At 49.7% G+C, this 21,005-nt stretch overlaps 1 protein-coding gene across 2 annotated transcripts in view; it reads left to right on the top strand.

Moving 5' to 3' along the window:
- VRTN (vertebrae development associated) overlaps nucleotides 1–14,467 on the top strand; it is a 72,185-nt gene extending 57,718 nt beyond the window's left edge. The window contains exons 1-2 of one of the 2 annotated variants that reach the window (XM_011949574.1): nucleotides 3,055–3,294; nucleotides 11,263–14,467. In XM_011949574.1, coding sequence (XP_011804964.1) covers nucleotides 11,264–13,372 — 2,109 coding nt within the window. In that variant the 5' untranslated portion in view covers nucleotides 3,055–3,294; nucleotide 11,263 and the 3' untranslated portion in view covers nucleotides 13,373–14,467. Of the gene's footprint in view, nucleotides 1–3,054; nucleotides 3,295–11,262 lie in introns of those variants that run through there. The other variant, XM_011949575.1, reaches the window with a different exon arrangement.
- Nucleotides 14,468–21,005: the final 6,538 nt, after the last annotated feature.

The raw sequence follows: 21,005 nt of genomic DNA, 5'->3' as shown, positions 1-21,005 counted from the left end.
TTGAGATGGAGTTTCACTCTGTCTCCCAGGTTGAAGTGCAGTGGCACAATCTCAGCTCACTGCACCCTCCGCTTCCCAGGTACAAGCAATTCTCCTGAATCAGCCTCCAGAGTAGCTGGGATTATGGACACCTGCCACCATGCCTGGCTAATTTTTATATTTTTAGTAGAGACAGGGTTTCACCATGTTGGTGAAACACCCAGTCTGCACCCTGCTTATTATTATTTAGTCAAAAGTGTTTTTAAAATTGTTTAACATAAAATGAAAATATCCTTGGCTAGGCACGGTCGCTCACACCTGTAATCCCAGCACTTTGGGAGGCCGAAGTGGGTGGATCACATGAGGTCAGGAGTTCGAGACCACCCTGGCCAACATGGCGAAACCCTGTCTGTACTAAAAATACAAAAATTAGCTGGGCGTGGTGGCAGGGGCCTGTAATCCCAACTACTGTGGAGGCTGAGGCAGGAGAATCGCTTGAACCTGGGAGTTGGAGGTTGTAGTGAGCCGAGATTGTGCCACTGCATTCCAAACTGGGCAACAAGAGCAAAACTCCGTCTCCAAAAAAAAAAAAAAAGAAAAAAAAAAAGAGAAGCTAGAAAAATAAAAATAAACACGTATATATGCACATAAAAAGATGAAAATGGGTTGGGCATGGTGGCTTGCACCTGTAATCCCAGCAATTTGGGAGGCCAAGGCAGGAGGATTTGAGCCCAGGAGTTCGAGACCAGTCTGGGCAACATAGGGAGACCCTGTTTCTATTTTTAAAAAATATATATTATCTGGGTGTGGTGGCGTGTGCCTGTTGTCCCAGCTCCTCGGGAGGCTGAGGTGGCAGGATCACTTGAGCTCGGAGTTTGAGGCTGCAAATGAGCTATATGATCTCACCGTTTCACCCCAGTGGCAACAGAGTGAAACCCTGTGTCAAAAAAAGAAAAGAAAAGAAAAAAAAGATGAAAATGCATAGCAAAAGGACTGGCAGATGGGTATAGTGGGGGGAATGTGTTGGGTATGGAAAAAGGGCTTGCTTACCTACTCTTTTTTTTCCTTTGTTTTTGAGACAGGATCTCACTCTGTCACCCAGGCTGGAGTGTAGTGGTGCAGCAGCGCCATCATAGCTCACTGCGGCTTCTACCTTCTGGACTCAAGCAATCCTCTGGCCCCAGCCTTCCGAGTAGCTGGGATATAGGCATGCACTACCACACCTGGCCATTTTATTCTGTATTATTTGAATCTTTCGTAAAGAGAATGCTTAACTTGTGTAATTCTAAGAAAAAAGGACTGGATTAGAAGAAAATATACTGAGATGTTAACAATAGCTGTCTTTAGATAATGGGATTATAGGTAATTTTTCTTCCTTTTACTTTACTTTCAAAAAATTTCCCAATTATTCTATAAATAACACTCTTAGTTTTGTAATGGAAAAGCCAACAAACCTTTTTGTTTTTTCGCTACTTTCTTTTTTAAAAACACTTCGAAAGATTCCATTAGCCTTTAAAAAATTTTTAAATTATCTTCATTGCTTTTTAAAATGATAGCAAGTAATGCAGACGTTTTTATAAAATGTCAAACAGCACAGAAAGAACATAGTGTGGAAAGAAAAGGTATTTTGTAATTCCATCTCCTTCTATGAGATAACCACTATTCTCTAAAACTTTAAAAATACAGCATATTTATATTAAGAGTTTAAAAATAATTTCAAATTAACTGGAAAGGCTGAGAACTGGAATACACTTTCTTCGTACCAAGCAGAGTTCTAAATATTTTAAATTTATCATCTCAGGAATTTACCCAATGACTCTCTGGGGTAGATGTTATACCCCATTAACCACAAAGTCAGGCTGGGAGGGGTTGAACAATTTGCCTAAAGCCACACTCTAGTAAGGGGTAGGATTGGCATTCAAACCCAAGTCCAAGACATCCGCTAAGCCACAGCCTCAGGCCACTGCCATCATGGTGGGTGGGGCGAGTGTGATTATGTTGCAGGAACTGGACTTGAGTTCAAGTCTAACGGCCCTTCTTCCAGTGCCCCTGGGAAAGGGTGTTTAGTGAAGGACTTTTTGTTTTTGGTGATAAGTGTGGAGCTGTGATTGAGAGAGGAGAAAATGATAATAGTGGAGCTGGAGCATAATGGATACTTGAGGGCATTTTACAGTGGTTGCCAGGGGAAAGACAGCACGGAGGAGTGATGGGTGGAACTGGAAAGAAGCAGCTAGCTACAGTACTCCAAAGGGTTAAAGCCAGGCTGGAAAGCCCCTGGGGGGTGGGGGGGAAGCTGCCACCAAGGCTGCAATCCTGAGGCGTTCACCTCCCCCATCAGCAGGGGCTGGACTGGTTCCTCCTGGGATTATTTGAGGCCCCTGGGCCCTAGGTGAGCCATGGGGGAGGGACCGAAGCTGCAGGTACTGCATGCCCCCACCTTCCAGTTGGGCTCAGTAAGTTAGGTGCCCTGGGATAGGCCCCCTGGCTCCTGACAGATGCGGTTCTGGCCCAGGCTTGCTTTGGGAATGAGAGGTGTTGAGCCCCAAGCCTGGGGGATGCTCAGAGAATGGAGAATGGTGGAGATGCAGCCTTTAGAGAAAGTGGGGCCTTCCTGGATGGGAAGGGAGCCTGCACCATGATGGGGCGGTGAGTAGCTCTTCAGTCTGCCTGGTTCTCCCTGTCTTACAGGACCAGGGTCGGTGAGAGCTGCCTCACAAAGAGATGCATTTTGAGGGTTCAGAGAGCCTCAAGGTATTTCTCTTAAGCAATCATCCATAGCTAGTTTCTGGGCCCCAGCTTTGCTCTCTTCCACCTCCCCTGCAAGCCTGGCCACAGACTTTCTTCCCCTAGGTCTTTCGATCTGAACCTTCTCCTCCCCTTCACTCCCCTCCCCCCAAACTCTTTGGAAATCTTTCAACTTTCTTTCAAGTTTTCTCTGGGTAGTTTGGGGTTTGTTTCAGAGCTGGGTCAGGGAGCTTTAACACCCCCAGCTGGGGAGAGTGGATGACAATAGCTGCTATCACTTTACCATTGGAAGTGACCCCCGAATTTGCACTTCTTTCATCTTGGTACAGAGCACTTGAGGGTGGGCGATTTCCTGGGGGGAGTGGCTTAAGCCGCTTCCCCACCGGCCAGTTGGCTGTAGACGGTCCATGCTCAATGGTCCTCTACAGATATGAAACTGGTTCTGGAGTGAGACGAGCTCGACTGGGGACGCTGCCTGAGAAGGCCTTTCCCCACAGGGTGACTTAAATGTCCCAGGCTGGAAGGTGGAGCGAGAAGTGGATGCCCCCGGGGCTCTGGGTCACCCTCCAGGTCAGTAAACCAGCGAGTTTCCTCAAAACTAGGAAGGGTGGGGGTGCCCCGTACAGTTTGGAGGCTCCAGCGGGGTCAGGGATGATCTCGGAACCCTACTGGGTCCAGGTCAAGGACTGACCACGTGAAGATGCTGTGTGGTGTGTGTGTGTCTGGGTGTGTATGTAGAGGGAGAGGACGCATTGTTTCAAGTTCTCTTTCTCCCCACCCCCACCTCCACCTCCAGCCCTGTCCCCACCCCCACCCGTCTGCCTATCTCCCTTCCCCACCCTACACAATGGTCTGGCCTCGGTCCCTCCCCAGGTTCCCGGAGCTTCTCAGGCTGGATCCCTTGTCCCTGCAGCCCCAGACCTGCTAGCTCCCTCTTTTGCCACTCATTGCCTCCTGGCACCTTAAGGGGCAACCAGGATCCTGTGCTGCTTCCCCTTGTGGGCTGTACTCTCCCTCCCTTCCAAACACGTGGTCCAGTAGAGCAACTGAACTGGGCTGGTTTGACTTGGTGGCCTCAGGCCCACCCTTGTGACCCAAGGTGCAGCCACTACCCTTGGTGGTGGGAATTTCCCTGGGAAGTCGCAGCCCAAAGGCTTGGCTGCCACTAGCCAACCCTGGCAGCTGCTCTTGCCTGGCTGGGCCTCCAGGGCCACAGGGGAGGGAGCCAAGATGGCTGGCGCTCCCTTAGGCCCTGGCAGGGTGCAGCCTGTGCAGTCGGGCTAGTGTGGCCAGGCCAGGGAGGGCAGGGCAGAGAGGCACGGAGCAAGGCTGGGTGAGGAGCCCGCCATCCAGGGGAGAATCAAACCACAGCCTTCCTGAGACCTCTGTGGGCCATGTGCGGGTTGACTATAGAGAACACCGCGCCTGCTTTGGGAGGGAGAGGAAGAAAAGGGAGGGCTGAGAACATGGGATCCATGGTAAGCTAGAGTCCAGGATGAGGCTGGTAGGGAAGGAGTTTGTTCTAAAGACCAGGCCAGCCCCATAACAGCAGATCTCTTGCCCCTCCATCCCTTGGCCCACCCAGATCCCTGGCTCATTCCTAAGATGCAGGGGGCAAGAGGCCAGACCTGGGTTCTGAGACCCCATCTGCTTGAAATAAAGAGTGGGAGAGTGGGGAGGCTGACCTTGGTGAAGGCGAGGCTGTGAGTGCCCTGCAGAGTAGCCTGTGGCCATTCATTCATTCCTTGGCTTTACTGGTGCTAAGATCCTGGCTGGATGCCTCTGGATGTCCTGCCTTTACCCTCTCCCTTCTAATCTCAAGCAAGAGGAGGGGAGAGCCTGTGCAATCCGAGGGCGCCTTGCCTCCTTGGTTTCATACCTTTTTAGATCACTTCTAAGAGTTGTGGGGGCCAGGGCAGGCCAGCTGGGCAAAGTCCATAGATTAGCTATCACTTTTTGCACCTCCTTCCCTGAATACACCTGGCAACCGGCCTGTCTGCTTTGCATTGCACTTCTAGGAAGAGAGCCATTGCCAAAAAGACTGTTGCACCTGAACCCCATCATCAATTGTCTACTTAAGAGTGATAGGCTTCCCCGTGCAGCCCCTACCCTTTCCACACGGCCCTATTCTCTGGTGGGCCAATCCATCTGTGGGTTGGGGGTGAGTGTGGAGCTGGTTTTCCTTAAGCTTTTGAGGAAGCCAGAAGTGGGGTATCACATACTTGTACCTCCTACCTCTTTGGGGAAGAGGAAGGAATGAGATTGGGTGGAGCCGAGTGGAACTGGGCCCGGAAAGAGTAGATAGGGTGGGACGAGGAGGGTGGGGAAGGGTGGGGACTGTGCAAGAGGAAGTGTGGCATATCTGGACGTTGTGTTGGAAGGTATCTGGACACTGCTGCGTGAATTCAGGCAAGTCGACTTTACCTTTCTGGACCTCAATTTCCTTATCTGTAAAATGGCCAAGTTTGTCTCAAAGTCCTAAAAATCCGTATGTTTGTGGATCCATTGCATGAGGAGAATTTTGGGTGATGGAATTATAGTGGTTAGAAGGGGACCTTGAGAGTCAGGCTGCTTAGACTTTGTAGCTTTTAAAAGCTGTGTGGTCTTGGGAAAGCTACTTAATGTAAACCCGGAGACTCCAGGTGTGAACTCAGACTAGGGATCCTGTAGATAGTGTAGGTGTGATGGATTGTAGTTCACATGGAAGGAAGGTGAGAACCACATATAAACAAAATTACCTCTGAAAACCCTGAACTCCAAATGCTTAAGGGTGAAAAGCTGGCAGATAGTTGTTAACACTTGGGGGAACATCATGCTCTGCTCAGGAAATCGGCTAATTGCGTGTAAGGGTATAACAAATCATCCACACAGCTTCAATATATTGTTCCGTCTTGTTTTTCCTGAGATTTTGGTTGAATTACCTAGTTAAATGCACATAGGAAGCAGTCAGTAAATAGTGGCTATTTTCCTAATTTTGTTTACAAAGGATCTAGCCGAACACTCATTTGTATGCAGCTGTAAAATAGCATTCAACAAGAGACATCATGCAAGAAAAACAAAAACCCAACATCTTGCTTGTTGACATGATTGTCTGCCAAAATGAAAAAGCTTGTCTAGGTGTACACGGTTTGTTCTTCAGGGTTCACTTTTTAAAAATTGTATAATGTAAGTGCTGTCTTTACTCAGGACTGATACGGTTTATTTCCTGAATCCAAAGAAAAGTAATAGTTTTCTTTTTAAAGTAAATATAAAAGGCATAAAAGTTGACAGATTAATAAAAACCAACTTTGAGTTAAATCATATGGTACAAATAGAAATATGGTGAGAGGTTATACCAGATTTGTTACACACATTTTAAAGAAATCTACAGCTGGCCGGGCGCGGTGGCTCAAGCCTGTAATCCCAGCACTTTGGGAGGCCGAGACGGGCGGATCACAAAGTCAGGAGATGGAGACCATCCTGGCTAACACGGTGAAACCCCGTCTCTACTAAAAATACAAAAAAAAAAAAACTAGCCGGGCGAGGTGGCGGGCGCCTGTAGTCCCAGCTACTCGGGAGGCTGAGGCAAGAGAATGGCGTGAACCCGGGAGGCGGAGCTTGCAGTGAGCTGAGATCCGGCCACTGCACTCCAGCCCGGGCGACAGAGTGAGACTCCGGGCGACAGAGTGAGACTCCGTCTCAAAAAAAAAAAAAAATTTTTATACTAAATTACAATTTGCATTCATACATTCCTTTCAAATGTAGATTTTTGTTTTTTGCTTTTTTGGGGACAGTCGACTCTATTGCTCAGGCTCAAGGGCAGTGGCATGATCATACCTCACTGCAATCTCAAACTATGCTCGAGTGATCTTCCTTCCTCAGCCTCCCAAAGTGCTGGGATTATGGGCGTGTGCCACCACACCTGGCCTTAAGTATACAGTTTGAGGAGCTGAAAAATGTATACACACAAACACCGTTTTTAAACCTAAGGCTCATTCACCTAGAGCAATTTATTGAACTCGGAGAGCAAGTTTAATCTGAGAACATGGTCTGAGAAACTGGAAAGGATAATGGTCCCTCTTCTAATTTAAAAACTGTGTCTATGAAGGAATACCACTCTGCTTTGCAACGGAACAATAAAAACATACCAGTAATCGATATGATTAGTTTTGTGTTAAAAGGTGGTTAACGGTTTAAACAGGAGATGAATAACAGACCCTAAAAAGCATTTGGGGCCAGGCATGGTGGCCAACGTCTGTAATACCAGCACTTTGGGAGGCCAAGGTGGGTGGATCATCTGAGGTCAGGAGTTTGAGACTGTGAGACCACCCTGGCCGACACGGTGAAACCCCATCTCTACTAAAGATACAAAAATAAGCTGGGCATGGTGGCATGTGCCTGCATTCCTAATTACTCAGGAGGCTGAGGCAGGAGAATGGCTTGAACCCTGGGGGCGGAGGTTGTAGTGAGCAAAGAATGCGCTACTGTACCCCAACCTGGGTGACAGAGTGAGATTCTGTCTCAAAAAAAACAGAAACACAGGCCGGGCGCGGTGGCTCAAGCCTGTAATCCCAGCACTTTGGGAGGCCAAGACGGGCGGATCACAAGGTCAGGAGATCGAGACCATCCTGGCTAACATGGTGAAACCCCGTCTCTACTAAAAATGCAAAAAAATTAGCAGGGCGTGGCAGCGAGCGCTTGTAGTCCCAGCTGCTTGGGAGGCTGAGGCAGGAGAATGGCGTGAACCCGGGAGGCGGAGCTTGCAGTGAGCCGGGATCGCGCCACTGCACTCCAGCCTGGGCGACTGAGCCGAGACTCCGTCTCAAAAAAAAAAAAAAAAAAAACAAGCCGGGCGCGGTGGCTCACGCCTGTAATCCCAGCTCTCAGGGAGGCAGAGGCGGGAGGATAGCTTGAGCCCAGGAGTTCGAGACCTGCCTGGGTAATACAGCGAGACCCCGTTCTCCACAAAAAGGAAAAAAAAAAAAAAAGACAAAAAACAAAACAAAACAGGTTGTGCACATGTACCCTATAACTTAAAGTATAATTTAAAAAAAAAAAAAGTTTGGTTTTAACTAGCTTGTATTGTGACCTTGGGCAAATCAAGTTTACTTCAATTGCCTCAGTTTCCTCACCTGTAAATTGAGGATAATGGTAGTACTTAAAATATCAGTGTCAGGATTAGGACAGTGCATGGCAAATAGTAAATGCTCAGTGAATCATAGTTATTAGATCTTTGTGCAGTGAATAGATTGTTGCTGTTCGTTTGAAAAGGCTGTTTTTGTTCTAGGGCAGCACTTCTCAAACTTTTTGGTTTCAGGACTCCTGTACAGTCTGAAGACCCTGAAAACCTTTTGTTTATGTAGCTTATATCTACCAATGTATATTGTATATAAAATCAAAACTGAGAAATAAATAAAAAAACCTGTTATACAGTAACAAATAATCATTTTTATGAAAAGTGACATTTCCAGAGCAAAAAAAACTACCTTTTTTTTTTTTTTTAGATGGAGTCTCACTCTGTCACCCAGGCTGGAGTGCAGTGGTGCGATCTTGGCTCACTGCAACCTCTGCCTCCCAGGTTCAAGTGATTCTCCTGCCTCAGTCTCCCAGGTAGCTGGGATTACGGGTGCATGTCACAGGGCCCGGCTAATTTTTGTATTTTTAGTAGAGACGGAGTTTCACCATGTTAGCCAGGCTGGTCTTGAACTCCCAGTCTGCCTGCCTGGGCCTATCTTTTTTTAAACCACATACTATGGAGACTTGGGAAAATGTTAAGTAATGTCCTAGAGCACATTATTCTACATTTTTACATTTCATATTTTTCTACATCTCCATAGTATTTGGTTTAAAAGAAGATGGGTAGTTTCTCATATTTGTTTCTATGTTCAATCTGTTTCGATATACTGTTTTGGTGGAAGAATCTAAAGAAAATCTAACTTCATCTAGATATGTAGATGGCAAAAGGAAGAGTATTTTGATAACTTTTTCAGTGGTTTTTTTGATATTATAACAAAACTTTACTTGTAGTAGCTTCTTAAAGCTTAATTATAACGTGGAATTTGAAACCATATCCATGAACTTTTTGTACCCTGTTATATTAAAATCCATGGGTCTTTTTCTTTTTTCTGAGATGAAGTCTCACTCTGTTGCCAGGCTGGAGTGCAGTGGTGCGATCTTGGCTCGTTGCAGCCTCTGCCTCCCGGGTTCAAGCAATTCTCCTGCCTCAGCCTCCTGAGTAGCTGGGGTTACAGGTACCTGCCACCACGCCCGGCTAATTTTTGTATTTTTAGTAGAGATGGGGTTTCACCATGTTGGCCAGGATGGTTTCGATCTCCTGACCTCGTGATCCACCCACCTTGACTGCCAAAAGTGCTGGGATTACAGGCGTGAGCCACTGCGTCCAGCCCCATGGGTTTCTTTTGTACTTTGAATGATTATTCTACAAGTGCATGACTTTGTAACAGCACCTATTGGCTATTTGGGAAACGTTCACTGAGTGATGTAGATCTTTAGTGGAAACAATTGACAATTCATTATACAGCATAAAAAATTATATTTGTTAGGGCCGGCGTGATGGCTCACGCCTGTAATCCCAGCACTTTGGGAAGCTGAGGCGGGCAGATCACTTGAGATCAGGAGTTTGAGACCAGCCTGGCCAACGTGGTGAAACCCTGCTTCTACTAAAAATACAAAAATTAGCTGGGCATGATGGCATGCACCTGTAATCCCAGCTACTCGGGCGGCTGAGGCAGGCAAATCGCTTGAACCCGGGAGGTAGAGGTTGCAGCCAGTTGAGATTGTACCACCGCACTCCAGCCTGTGTGACAGAACGAGACTCAGTCTCAAAAACAAACAAAACAAAACAAAACATTTGTTTATGTCACCACTGATCTCATTAGAAAAATCTTTAGATATTAGGAAGCTATTAAGATCATTGTAATGGATATAGGTTTCCCAAAATTGGAATTTTCAAATGGAAGCTCATAATTTTTTATTGGTAGCAAATAGTTGTTTCCCTTGAAATGACAGGTTCACTTCATTCATTTTTGAGAAAATATCTGCCAAATATATCCAAATCTGAATGACCAGTGTCTATTAGACTTTCTTTTAAGTGAAAATCATACATCATGCTAAAGGGAGCTAATTTATCAGAAAAGCAGAACAATCATCCAGTGGAGACCTTCATCATACCTCAGGTTGCAGCCAGCGTGTTATGAGTATGACCCATTTGATTACAACCAGTATTGAAAAAGACATGTACTTAAGGATCATGGTTTTCTTTCTTTACTTTTTTTAAAAAATAGCATCATTTATATTTATTTATTTGAGACAGAGTCTCGGTCTGTCACCCAGGCTTGAGCACAGTGGCACGATCTCTACTCACTGTGGCCTCCACCTCCCAAGTTGAAGTGATTCTCATGCCTCAGCCTACTGAGTAGCTGAGATTACAGGCGCGTGCCACCATGCCTGGCTAACTTTTTTTTGTGTGTGTGTTTTTAGTAGCAACGGGGTTTCACCGTGTTGGCCAGGCTGGTCTCGAACTCTTGACCTTAAGTGATCCGCCTGCCTCAGCCTCCCAAAGTGCATGAGCCACTGCACCTGGCCTCTCTTTTTTTTTTTGAGACAAGGTCTCACTCCTGTCACCCAGGCTGGAGTGCAGTGGTGTGAGCATTGCTCACTGCAGCCTCGGATTCCCAGGCTCAGATGATCCTCCTGCCTCAGCCTCCCAAGTAGCTGGGACTATAGGCACATGCCACCATGCCTGGCTAATTTTTGTATTTTTTGTAGAGATGGCGTTTTGCCATGTTGCTCAGGCTGGTGTCGAACTCCTGGACTCAAGCATTCCACCCACCTCAGCCTCCCAAAGTGCTGAGATTATAGGCATGAGCCACCACTCCCAGCCAGCATCCCTTTATTGTCTCATTTATGCCCAGAACAACTCAATCAAGCATATTCTATTAATTTTTTTTTCCCCTTTTGGAGACAGTCTCACTCTGTCACCCAGGCTGGAGCGTAGTGGCTTGATCTCAGCTCACTGCAACCTCTGCATCCTGGATTTAAGTGATTCTCCTGCCCTAGCCTCCAGAGTAGCTGGGATTACAGGCTCCTGTCACCATGCCTGGCAAATTTCTGTATTTTCAGTAGAGACAGAGTTTCACCATGTTGGCCAGGCTGGTCTCGAACTTCTGACCTCAAGTGATTCACCTGCCTCGGCCTCCCAAAGTGCTGGGATTACAGGTGTGAGCCACTGTGCCTGGCCTATAATGCAGATTTTAAAACCCCATTCCCATTTTATAGAAAATGAACAGAAGCATAGACAGGTTAAGTGACCCAAGGTGACCAAGCTTATGTCAGAGCCAGGATTCAAAGCCAGGTTCCAGAGACCACACTTTTCCTCAATACCATTCAGTGATGAACCAATCCCGTCTGTTCTGGGAGGATAGGAGCAGATAGACGTTACCTTTTACGAGAAAGTGCAGGAGTGGACAGGGCACCTTTGTTAGTCATCGTCTCGGCACTTCGACCTGACCACTGCCCCTCTATCTTTTGCCCTGGCAGGATGACTTCTCGGAACCAGCTGGTGCAGCGGGTGCTGCAGGAGCTGCAGGAGGCAGTGGAGTGCGAAGGCCTGGAGGGTCTCGTAGGTGCTGCCCTCGAGGCCAAGCAGGTCCTGTCTTCCTTCACTCTCCCCACCTGCCGGGAGGGAGGCCCTGGCCTCCAGGTGCTAGAAGTGGACTCGGTGGCCCTGAGCCTGTATCCCGACGATGCTCCACGGAACATGCTGCCGCTGGTGTGCAAGGGCGAGGGCAGCCTGCTGTTCGAGGCGGCCAGCATGCTGCTGTGGGGTGACGCGGGCCTCAGCCTGGAGCTGCGGGCCCGCACAGTGGTGGAGATGCTGCTGCACAGACACTACTACCTCCAGGGCATGATCGACTCCAAAGTGATGCTGCAGGCCGTGCGCTACTCCCTGTGCTCTGAGGAGTCCCCTGAGATGACCAGCTTGCCCCCCGCCACGCTGGAGGCCATCTTCGATGCTGACGTCAAGGCCTCCTGCTTCCCCAGCAGCTTCTCCAACGTGTGGCACTTGTATGCTCTCGCGTCTGTTCTCCAGCGGAACATCTACTCCATCTACCCCATGCGCAACCTCAAGATCCGGCCCTACTTCAACCGTGTCATCCGGCCCCGCCGCTGCGACCACATGCCCTCCACGCTGCACATCATGTGGGCTGGTCAGCCCCTCACCAGCCACTTCTTCCGCCACCAGTACTTTGCCCCTGTGGTGGGGCTGGAAGAGGTGGAGGCTGAAGGTGCTCCTGGCATGCCCCCAGCTCTTCCAACCCTGGCCCCACTGTCATCGCCGGCCAAGACCCTGGAGCTGCTCAATCGTGAACCTGGCCTCAGCTACTCTCACCTCTGTGAGCGCTACAGTGTCACCAAGAGCACCTTCTACCGCTGGCGGCGGCAGTCCCAGGAGCACCGGCAGAAGGTGGCTGCCCGCTTCTCCGCCAAGCACTTCCTGCAGGATAGCTTCCACCGGGGGGGCGTCGTGCCGCTTCAGCAGTTCCTCCAGCGGTTCCCCGAGATCTCCCGCTCAACCTACTACGCCTGGAAGCATGAGCTGCTGGGCTCTGGCACCTGCCCGGCCCTGCCCCCCAAGGAGGTGCTGGGCATGGAGGAGCTAGAGAAGCTGCCAGAGGACCAGGTGGCTGAGGAGGAGCTGGAGTGCTCAGCACTGGCGGTGTCAAGCCCTGGAATGGTCTTAATGCAGCGGGCCAAGTTGTACCTGGAGCATTGCATTTCCCTGAACACACTGGTGCCCTATCGCTGCTTCAAACGCAGATTCCCTGGCATCTCACGGTCCACCTATTACAATTGGCGGCGAAAGGCCCTCCGGAGGAACCCCAGCTTCAAGCCAGCACCAGCCCTCTCTGCTCCTGGGACTCCCCAGCCAGCATCTGTTGGGGAAGGGGCTGTAATTCCTTGGAAGAGTGAAGCAGAAGAGGGGGCAGGGAAAGCCACAGGTGAGGAGCCTCCCACCCCCCAGGAGCTCCTGCCACTAAGGATGCCCCTGTCCCGTTGGCAGAGGCGTCTGCGCAGGGCTGCCCGCAGGCAGGTGCTGAGTGGGCATCTCCCTTTTTGCCGCTTCCGCCTCCGCTACCCCAGCCTGTCACCTTCTGCCTTTTGGGTCTGGAAGAGTCTTGCTCGGGGTTGGCCCAGAGGCCTGTCCAAACTCCAGGTGCCAACCCCCACCTTGGGCAAAGGAGGGCAGGAGGCTGAGGAGAAGCAGGAGGAGGAGGCTGGCAGGGATGTGACAGCTGTGATGGCCCCACCTGTGGGGGCTTCTTCAGAGGATGCAGAGGGAGGTCCTTCCAGAGAGGGGGCCCTGCAAGAGGGGGCCACAGCCCAGGGCCAGCCCCACAGTGGGCCCCTGCTGAGCCAACCTGTGGTGGCAGCAGCTGGTGGCAGGGATGGCCGGATGCTGGTAATGGACATGATCGCTACCACGAAGTTTAAGGCCCAGGCCAAGCTGTTCTTGCAGAAGCGCTTCCAGTCCAAGAGCTTCCCCTCCTACAAGGAGTTCAGCGCCCTCTTCCCCCTCACTGCCCGCTCCACATACTACATGTGGAAGCGCGCCCTCTATGATGGCCTCACCCTGGTAGATGGCTGACAGGGAGGTACAAAAGGGGCTGGGAGGAAGGGGGACCAGTTTGGAGAAGGTCAGGGACCTGAGCTGACCCCAGGCTCGGCCAGGATGTCCTTTGCTCTGGGTCCCACAGTGTCTACCCTAAGTCCAAGGGTATATTTGTGTTATTTTCTGGCTCCAGGACAGAGAGAGTGCCAGAAATCAGCCATCTGGTCTCCTGTAGGAAGCTGTGGGACCAGAGATGTTCTCTTTGGTTGTTTGCTGGTCATATTTTTACTGTTATGATTTAGTTTTTGGTTTTGATTTGAGTGGGTTGGCTGGCCCCCTTGCTGGAGTTGGAAACCATATGTATGTCAGGGGGTTTAGAGGGGGGTTGCTTAGCTAGAGCTGCTTTCAGCTTTTCCTGGGGACAAAAGGAGCATCATAGCATGGTCATCAGTCCCACTGGGCAGAACATAGATCTTCAGTTTCTTTTGGGGGTCAGCATCCTCTTTACTCAGTTGTTTCCCGAACATTAGGCTCAAATATGGGGGCCAGGTGTGGTGGCTTATGCCTGTAATCCTAGCACTTTGGGAGGCCAAGGCAGGAGGATCACTTGAGGCCAGGAGTTAGAGACCAGCCTGGGCAATGTAGTGAGACCCCATCTTTTGAAAAAAAAAAGAAAGAAAATCAAACGTGGAACTGATCAGCAGCTTGTGCCTGGCATCCCCAAGGCAGGAAGGTGCCAGGTTCAGCATGAGTAGCAGCAGGGATGTATAGGAAGAACCACAGCTGGCCTCTAAGGAATGGCATTGAGGCACCAGAGATCATTGAGGGGCTGGCCTGTCCCCTGCAAGGAGTGGTACCAGGTGGGGCAAGGATGGGAGGAGATGCAGGCTCTGGGGGTTATAGCCCAGAGTCTCTGCTTGTGGGTGCTTGATCCACCTGCTGGGACCCTGCAGTCCTCTGCCAGCCTGGCTGGCTGTTGGGGATTCCATCTTTCTGCTAAGCGTCTCCTCGGAGCTGGAGGCCCATCTTCAGTGAGGGATCACAAAGCGGCCAGGCAGGTGGGAGACTGAATTTGCCTTGTCCGAGAGTAAAGTTTGAAAACCAAAGAAATAAAGTGATGTGGTGCCCACAGTGCTTGGTCTCTGGTATTTGTTTTGCCAGGATGTGATTGCCCATTCCCATGCTCCCCTTTGGTTTAAGTGGACAAGAGTGACCTCTGTCTCTTGATGGGACACACTCAGGTCTAGGGCTTGGGGGATGAAAAGAGTGATTCTGGGGACTCTGAGTTGGATCTAGAAGTGACCTTGGGTGCTTTTCCAGCTGAAGGGTGGGGCTCTGGCTACCTGGAAATGCCCTCCCTCCCATGGGAGAAACCTGGCATTCCCAGGTGGGGAAGGGGCTGCTGCCACCGCAGGTTGGCTGGAAAGGGGCCCACTGTGTGGCTGGCCCTGGGCCATGGAGGCCAGGCCAGCACCTGGAGTCAAATCTGTGCCAGGCGTTCTATTTAGTCCTTGCAATGTTCTCAGGCAGGTAGGCCCAGTCACAGATAAGGACACAACCTTACAGTGGCTAATTTGCATGCTCCCTCTGCCTGGTGGGACAAGGGTGAAGGCAGCCTCCTGTAACGAGCAGCAGCAGGGATGTAATGGGAGCGTCAAGCCCAGGCCTTTGCCCGTTTGGTGAGGGAGGAATCATTAGAGAAGAAGTTCCCTTAGGCCCTTCTCCTCCTGTCTAGGTTTCCTGCAGTGGTTGGCATCCTTGTACTCCTGGGGAGTCATTCTTGCCTCTGCTTTTTATTCACCCCACATCCAATCCATCAGCCAGTCCTATTGATGCTGACTCCAAATGATACCCAGAACCCTCTCTCCACTCTGCTGCCATTGTCTCTGCTGGCGCACATCAGAGCTTCCTACCCCATCTCCCTGCTTCCCTGCCTCCACTCTTGCCCCATACCCCTATACAACCCATTGTTTTTATTATTTTTTGAGACAGAGTCTCACTCTGTTGCCCAGGCTGGAGTGCAGTGGCGCGATCTCGGCTCACTGCAACCTCCGCCTCCCAGGTTCACGCCATTCTCCTGCCTCAGCCTCCTGAGTAGCTGGGACTACAGGCGCCCGCCACCGCACCCGGCTAATTTTTTGTATTTTTAGTAGAGATGGGGTTTCACCGTGGTCTTGATCTCCTGACCTTGTGATCCGCCCGCCTCGGCCTCCCAAAGTGCTGGGATTACAGGCGTGAGCCACCACGCCCGGCCACCATTATTTTTATTTTTATTTATTTTTTTTGAGTCAGAGTCTCGCTCTGTCACCTAGGCTGGAATGCAGTGGCACAATCTCAGCTCACTGCATCCTCCACCTCCTGAGTTCAAGCAATTCTCATGCCTCAGCCACCCGTGTAGGTGGGATTACAGGCACGTGCCACCATGCCTGGCTAACTTTAGTCTTTGTAGTAGAGACGGGGTTTCACTACGTTGGCCGGGCTGGTCTCGAACTCCTGACCTCAAGAGATCTGCCTGCCTCGGCCCCTCAAAGTGCTGGGATTATAGACATGAGCCACAATGCCTGGCCCCTATGCAACCCATTCTCCATAGAGCAGCCAGAGAATTTACAAAATCGGATTTTTCACTTTCCTGCCTAAAATTCCTAGAATTCCTTGTGCTGCTTTACAAAGCCCAGATAATCTGCCCCTGACTCTGCTCCTTGCTCCATGCTGGCCGTAACCCACCACGCTACAGCCAAACCAGCTGCCTCTGGTCTTGAACAGTTGTTTCTGCTCTAAAGGCCCTTGCATTTGCTCCTATGGTCTAGAATGGTTTTCCGTGTCATATTTACATGGCAGACTTCTCACCGTTCGGATCTCTGAGGGTCACCATCGCGCCACCCTTTTCATTCTCAGGGTGTTTACTCCCATCTCATGTTTCTCTTGTTTATTTGCTTATTTGATTATTGCCCACCTCCCCAGCAGAACATAAGCTCCATGAAAATCTGGGCTTTTCCCTGACTTGCTCACACCACTGTGTTCCCAGCAGGTAGATTTGTTCCTGGCATCATAGGTGCTAAAATGTGTTGAAAGAAGGAATGAGTGAAATGGGGTCTCTATCCCTTTCCTGCTGTTTTCCTTTGGGATCTGGTTTTATCAGACCTAATCAACCTCACTTCCTCCATATTTCTCGTGGACCGTTTTTCTGCATCCCCACAGCTACCCCCTAATCTATACCAGCATCTGTTTCTCATCTTTGATACTGGAACAGTTTTCAAACTGACTCTGCCTCCACTCAAACTATCCTAGTTCTTCCTGACAGGCCAGGATGATCCTACTGAAAGTCTGACTCACTGCTGGATTTTCCATAGCCCTCAGCACAAAATCCTAACTGTATTGAGGCCCACCTGATTCTGGCCCCTACTTTCCTCTCCGGGTTATTTCTCCCCACCAACCCCTCATTCAGACTGACCTTTTCCCCTGAATGCTTTTCTCCCTCCCACAAATGGCATTGTTGAGACTCTGGACTGAGCCCTGGAGTCTTCACCGAATCCCTACCACCATGTAACCGTTTAACATTTGATGGACGGGTTGGACTGGGGATGTGCCCATCTGGCCTGCAATAGCCATGTATAGCCAGCAGATGGCAATCGGGTGCAGCAACAGACGAAATCTCTGACTAGGTTCCCAACCAGCTGTGTACCTGCCTTACTGCTTTGGCCATCAGAGGGTGGTAGCAACTTCCTGAGAACTACCCTTATTGCGGTTCTGGATTCTCCTGTTTCCTCTTTTGCCTGCACTCTCAAACCAGAGCAAATCCTCTGATGCCTGGAGCAGTATCTCACAGTAGGGTCTAAAAACTACCTGGATTGCAGTCTCCGCGGGAGCTTATTAGGAGTGTGGATTCCAGGGCCCCATTTACACCTGCTGACTCCAACCTTAGACATTGGAGAGGCAGTATATGCACACGGATGACTTACATAACCTTGCTGTGCCTCACTTTTCCCATCTGTAAGATGGGATTACCGTAATGCCTATAGGATAATACCCTGCACACAGTGCTAGGTGAGCCCAGTTTGAGAACCCCTGGGAGTCTGACTCCTGTTTTCTAGGAGGAAGTCAATACCCATGGATACTCTTGCTCAAGGTTACCCTCCAGGTTAAAGACACTCCTGTCCCAGGACTGAAAGGTGTTTTTTTCCAGAGACTAGCACTGAGCCCTGAACTCACAGGCAGACATTTTAGCTTCCATTGATAGAAATTAAGATAAAAAATGGTATATCAGTATTGACTGATTTGGAAAATATTTCATAAGTATGGATACATTATTATTGTGTAGAAAAGCTGTTTTCTTTCTAATATGCTTAGAAAGGCAGGGATACCAAGTGCTGACTGTATTTACTAAGAATACTTCATGCTGATTTTTGAAATCAACATCTGTTGAACTTATTTGTATTTTTCTTCACCGTTTTCTGTCTCTGATGCAGTGTAGAAAGAAAGTCCAGTGAAATGAACAGTGTGTGAATAAAGGAGGAAAAAAAATGTGAGGTTAACTTTGCATCTTCTTCTAACATTCTGTGCAGTTGTAATGTAACAAGTGCTTCTAACAATTTTTTTTTTTTTTTTTTTTTGAGACAGAGTTTTACTCTTGTTGCCCGGTCTGGAGTACAGTGGCGCGATCTTGGCTCACTGCAACCTGGGTTCAAGCAATTCTCCTGCTTCAGCCTCCTGAGTAGCTGGAATTACAGGTGTGTGCCACCATGCCTAGCTGATTTTGTATTTTTAGTACAGACAGGTTTTCACCATGTTGGTCAGGCTGGTCTTGAACTCCTGAACTCAGATGATGTTAAGATTTAACAATCTTAAATATAAAGCTTCACCCCCCTAAAACATCCAGTGAAACACTGAATAATTAAAAAAAATTATTTCCACATTTATCCCCTGGAGGAAGAGGTCAACATAAACTGCTCCCCAAATGTTTCTCTGGAGTCCAGCACTTAGGCCCCAGGGCATTGCTGGTGGCTTCTGGGTCCTGAGCAGCCACCTCATATCCCAACTGCCGCTCCTGGATGTCCCACCATTGCCTCAATCTCACTGCCTGCCAGTCTGGGCTCATCCCCCCATTCCCCCTCAGACACACTTCTCTGAGTATTTTTCATCCCGGTTTCTGCAGCATCAGGTTCTTAGTTGAACTGGCCAGAAAGCTGAGAGTTGTCCTAGAACGTTCTCGTTCCCATACCTCCATCCCAGCAGGACCCTAAGGAGAGTTAAGTGGATATCACGCTATTTTCAAAGTCAGGTTTCACAAGGTTGCACACTGCTGGGTAATCACAGGGAAGAGAATTCCATTGGTCTAGCCCATCCCTGTCCCATCCTTTCCCCTGAGCACAGCTTTCATGCCAGGTCACACCTGAGGCTACTAGACAGCCCAGGTCTTGGCCAAGGGCGGTGTCGGCCCTGCTCACGAGGGATCTGGCAGATGTAATAGGTTCCTATCTAGCAGCTTCTGAGAGGCTGAGCTCTGTGCCATGAACTGAGGTGACAGAGCCGTTTGTATTCAACTCTTGTCCTCACAAAGGCCTCAGTTTGCAGCAGCTGTGGTGTGACACAGTGTGATAGAGGCTTCCATATGGAATGGGCAAAAAGTGCAGCAGGCTCACAGGAAGGCTATGCTGGCTGATCGGTGTCTGGTACCTTGTGGCCTATTTTCCGAGAATGAGCCAGCTCTTTGAGTGTTGGCTGCCTGGGAGTCTCTGGGAAATGCCTCAATCGCCCCTCAGGTGACCCTAGTCACTGGTTGTAAAAGACTCATTCCAGTTTGGTGGCTGTCACAGGAGGATGGGAAGCTAGGGGGCAGGGCTCTTGCCACCAGGCAGTTGTCAGGATGAAGCTGGAAGGCTGAGAAGCAAAGCCCGGAGAGTGTATGCAGGGGAGCCTGCTCTCGCCCAGTGGCTGTCCGCTTTCATTGGCCCGATATCTCACCAGAACCTTCTCCTAGTGTTATTGCTTCTCCCCAACCCCAGCCAGTGGCACCCAGGTTACCTGTAGGGTGTCACTAGTGGGCTCCTAAGTGTTCCTATTGCTAGTTTATCTCATGGAAGAGGAGGAGGGGAGGTTTTAGATGAGAAGCAGCAGAAAGTAGTTTTAATGGTATAAAAATTTTTCCATGTGGCCAGGTGCGGTGGCTCTCGCCTGTAATCCCAGCACTTTGGGAAGGCGAGGCGGGTGGATTGCAAGGTCAGGAGTTTGAGACCAGCCTGGCCAATATGGCAAAACCCCATCTCTACTGAAAATACAAAAATTAGCCAGGTATGGTAGTAGGCACCTGTAATCCCAGCTACTCGGGAGACTGAGGTAGGAGAATCGCTTGAACTCAGAGGCGGAGGTTACAGTGAGCCGAGATCGCACTACTGCACTCCAGCCTGGGTGACAGAGCGAGACTCCGTCCAAAAAAAAAAAAAAAAAAAAAATTCCATGAAAAATGACTTTGAAAATAGCATGAAATCCACTTAACTCTAGGAGGTCTTCTGTGCCAGGCAGAGAGAGCTGGGGGAACAGAGATAGGAGGGCAGCCAGCAGGAGACTGGGCAAGCAGCTGCTCGCGTATCACCCTCTGCCTGCAGAGACCACTGGGTTGGCAGAAGGCAGGAAGAGCACAGGGGGTCCTCACCAATGCCTCACCCCACTCCATACTGCAGGCCCCAGGGCCAGGAGGAGGAGAAGTGCAGGCTGTGGGGTCAGGGAGGTATTTGGGGAGCATCCAGGCTGAGTGGCTTTTGGTTCCCTTTCCTTCACCTGCCTCCCTGTCCCCCCGCAGCCCATCCTGGCTCAGACAAGGGCCTCTGCAGTGTGGCAGCCTGCAGGTATTGATAGTCGAGATCAGTTTCTAGGTTCCTTAACTGGGCAGAGTTATCTGTTGTCACTTAAGTTAGAATTGGGAGGGTGGGCCGGGCATGGTGGCTCACACCTGTAATCCCAGCATGCTAGGAGTCCGAGGCAGGCAGATCACCTGAGGTCAGGAGTTTGAGACCAGCCTGTTTCTACTAAAAATACAAAAATTAGCTTGGTGTGGTGGCAGGTGCCTGAAATCCTAGCTACTCGGGAGGCTGAGTCAGGAGAATCGCTTGAACCTGGGAGGTAGAGGTTGCAGTGAGTTGAGATTGCGCCACTGTACTCCAGCCTGGGTAACAGAGTGAGACTCTATCTCAAAACAACAACAACAACAACAAAAACCAAAAACAAAATTGGGGCACAGTGGTTCATACTTGTAATCTTAGTGCTTCGGGAGGCTGAGGCTGGAAGATCACTTGAGGCCAGGAGTTCAAGGCTGCAGTGAGCTATGATTGAGCCACTGCACTCTAGCCGGGGTTACAGAGTGAGATCTTGTGTCTAAAAATAAGAGAAAAATAAGAGAAAAAAAAGGCCAGGCGTGGGGGCTCACACCTGTAATCCCAGCACTTTGGGAGGCTGAAGTGGTGGATCATTTGAGGTCAGGAGTTTGAGACCAGCCTGGTCAACATGGTGAAACCCAGTCTCTACTAAAAATACAAAAAAAATGAGCCAGGTGTGGTGGTGCATGCCTGTAATCCCAACTACTTGGGAGGCTGAGGCAGGAGAATTGCTTGAACCCAGGAGGCAGAGGTTGCTGTGAGCCGAGATTGTACCACTGCTCTCCAGCCTGGGAGAGTGA

The sequence above is a fragment of the Colobus angolensis genome, unplaced genomic scaffold (genome assembly GCF_000951035.1).
Source record: "Colobus angolensis palliatus isolate OR3802 unplaced genomic scaffold, Cang.pa_1.0 Scaffold3, whole genome shotgun sequence".
Lineage (NCBI taxonomy): Eukaryota > Metazoa > Chordata > Mammalia > Primates > Cercopithecidae > Colobus > Colobus angolensis.
This window is presented reverse-complemented; position numbering and strand designations above follow the sequence as displayed.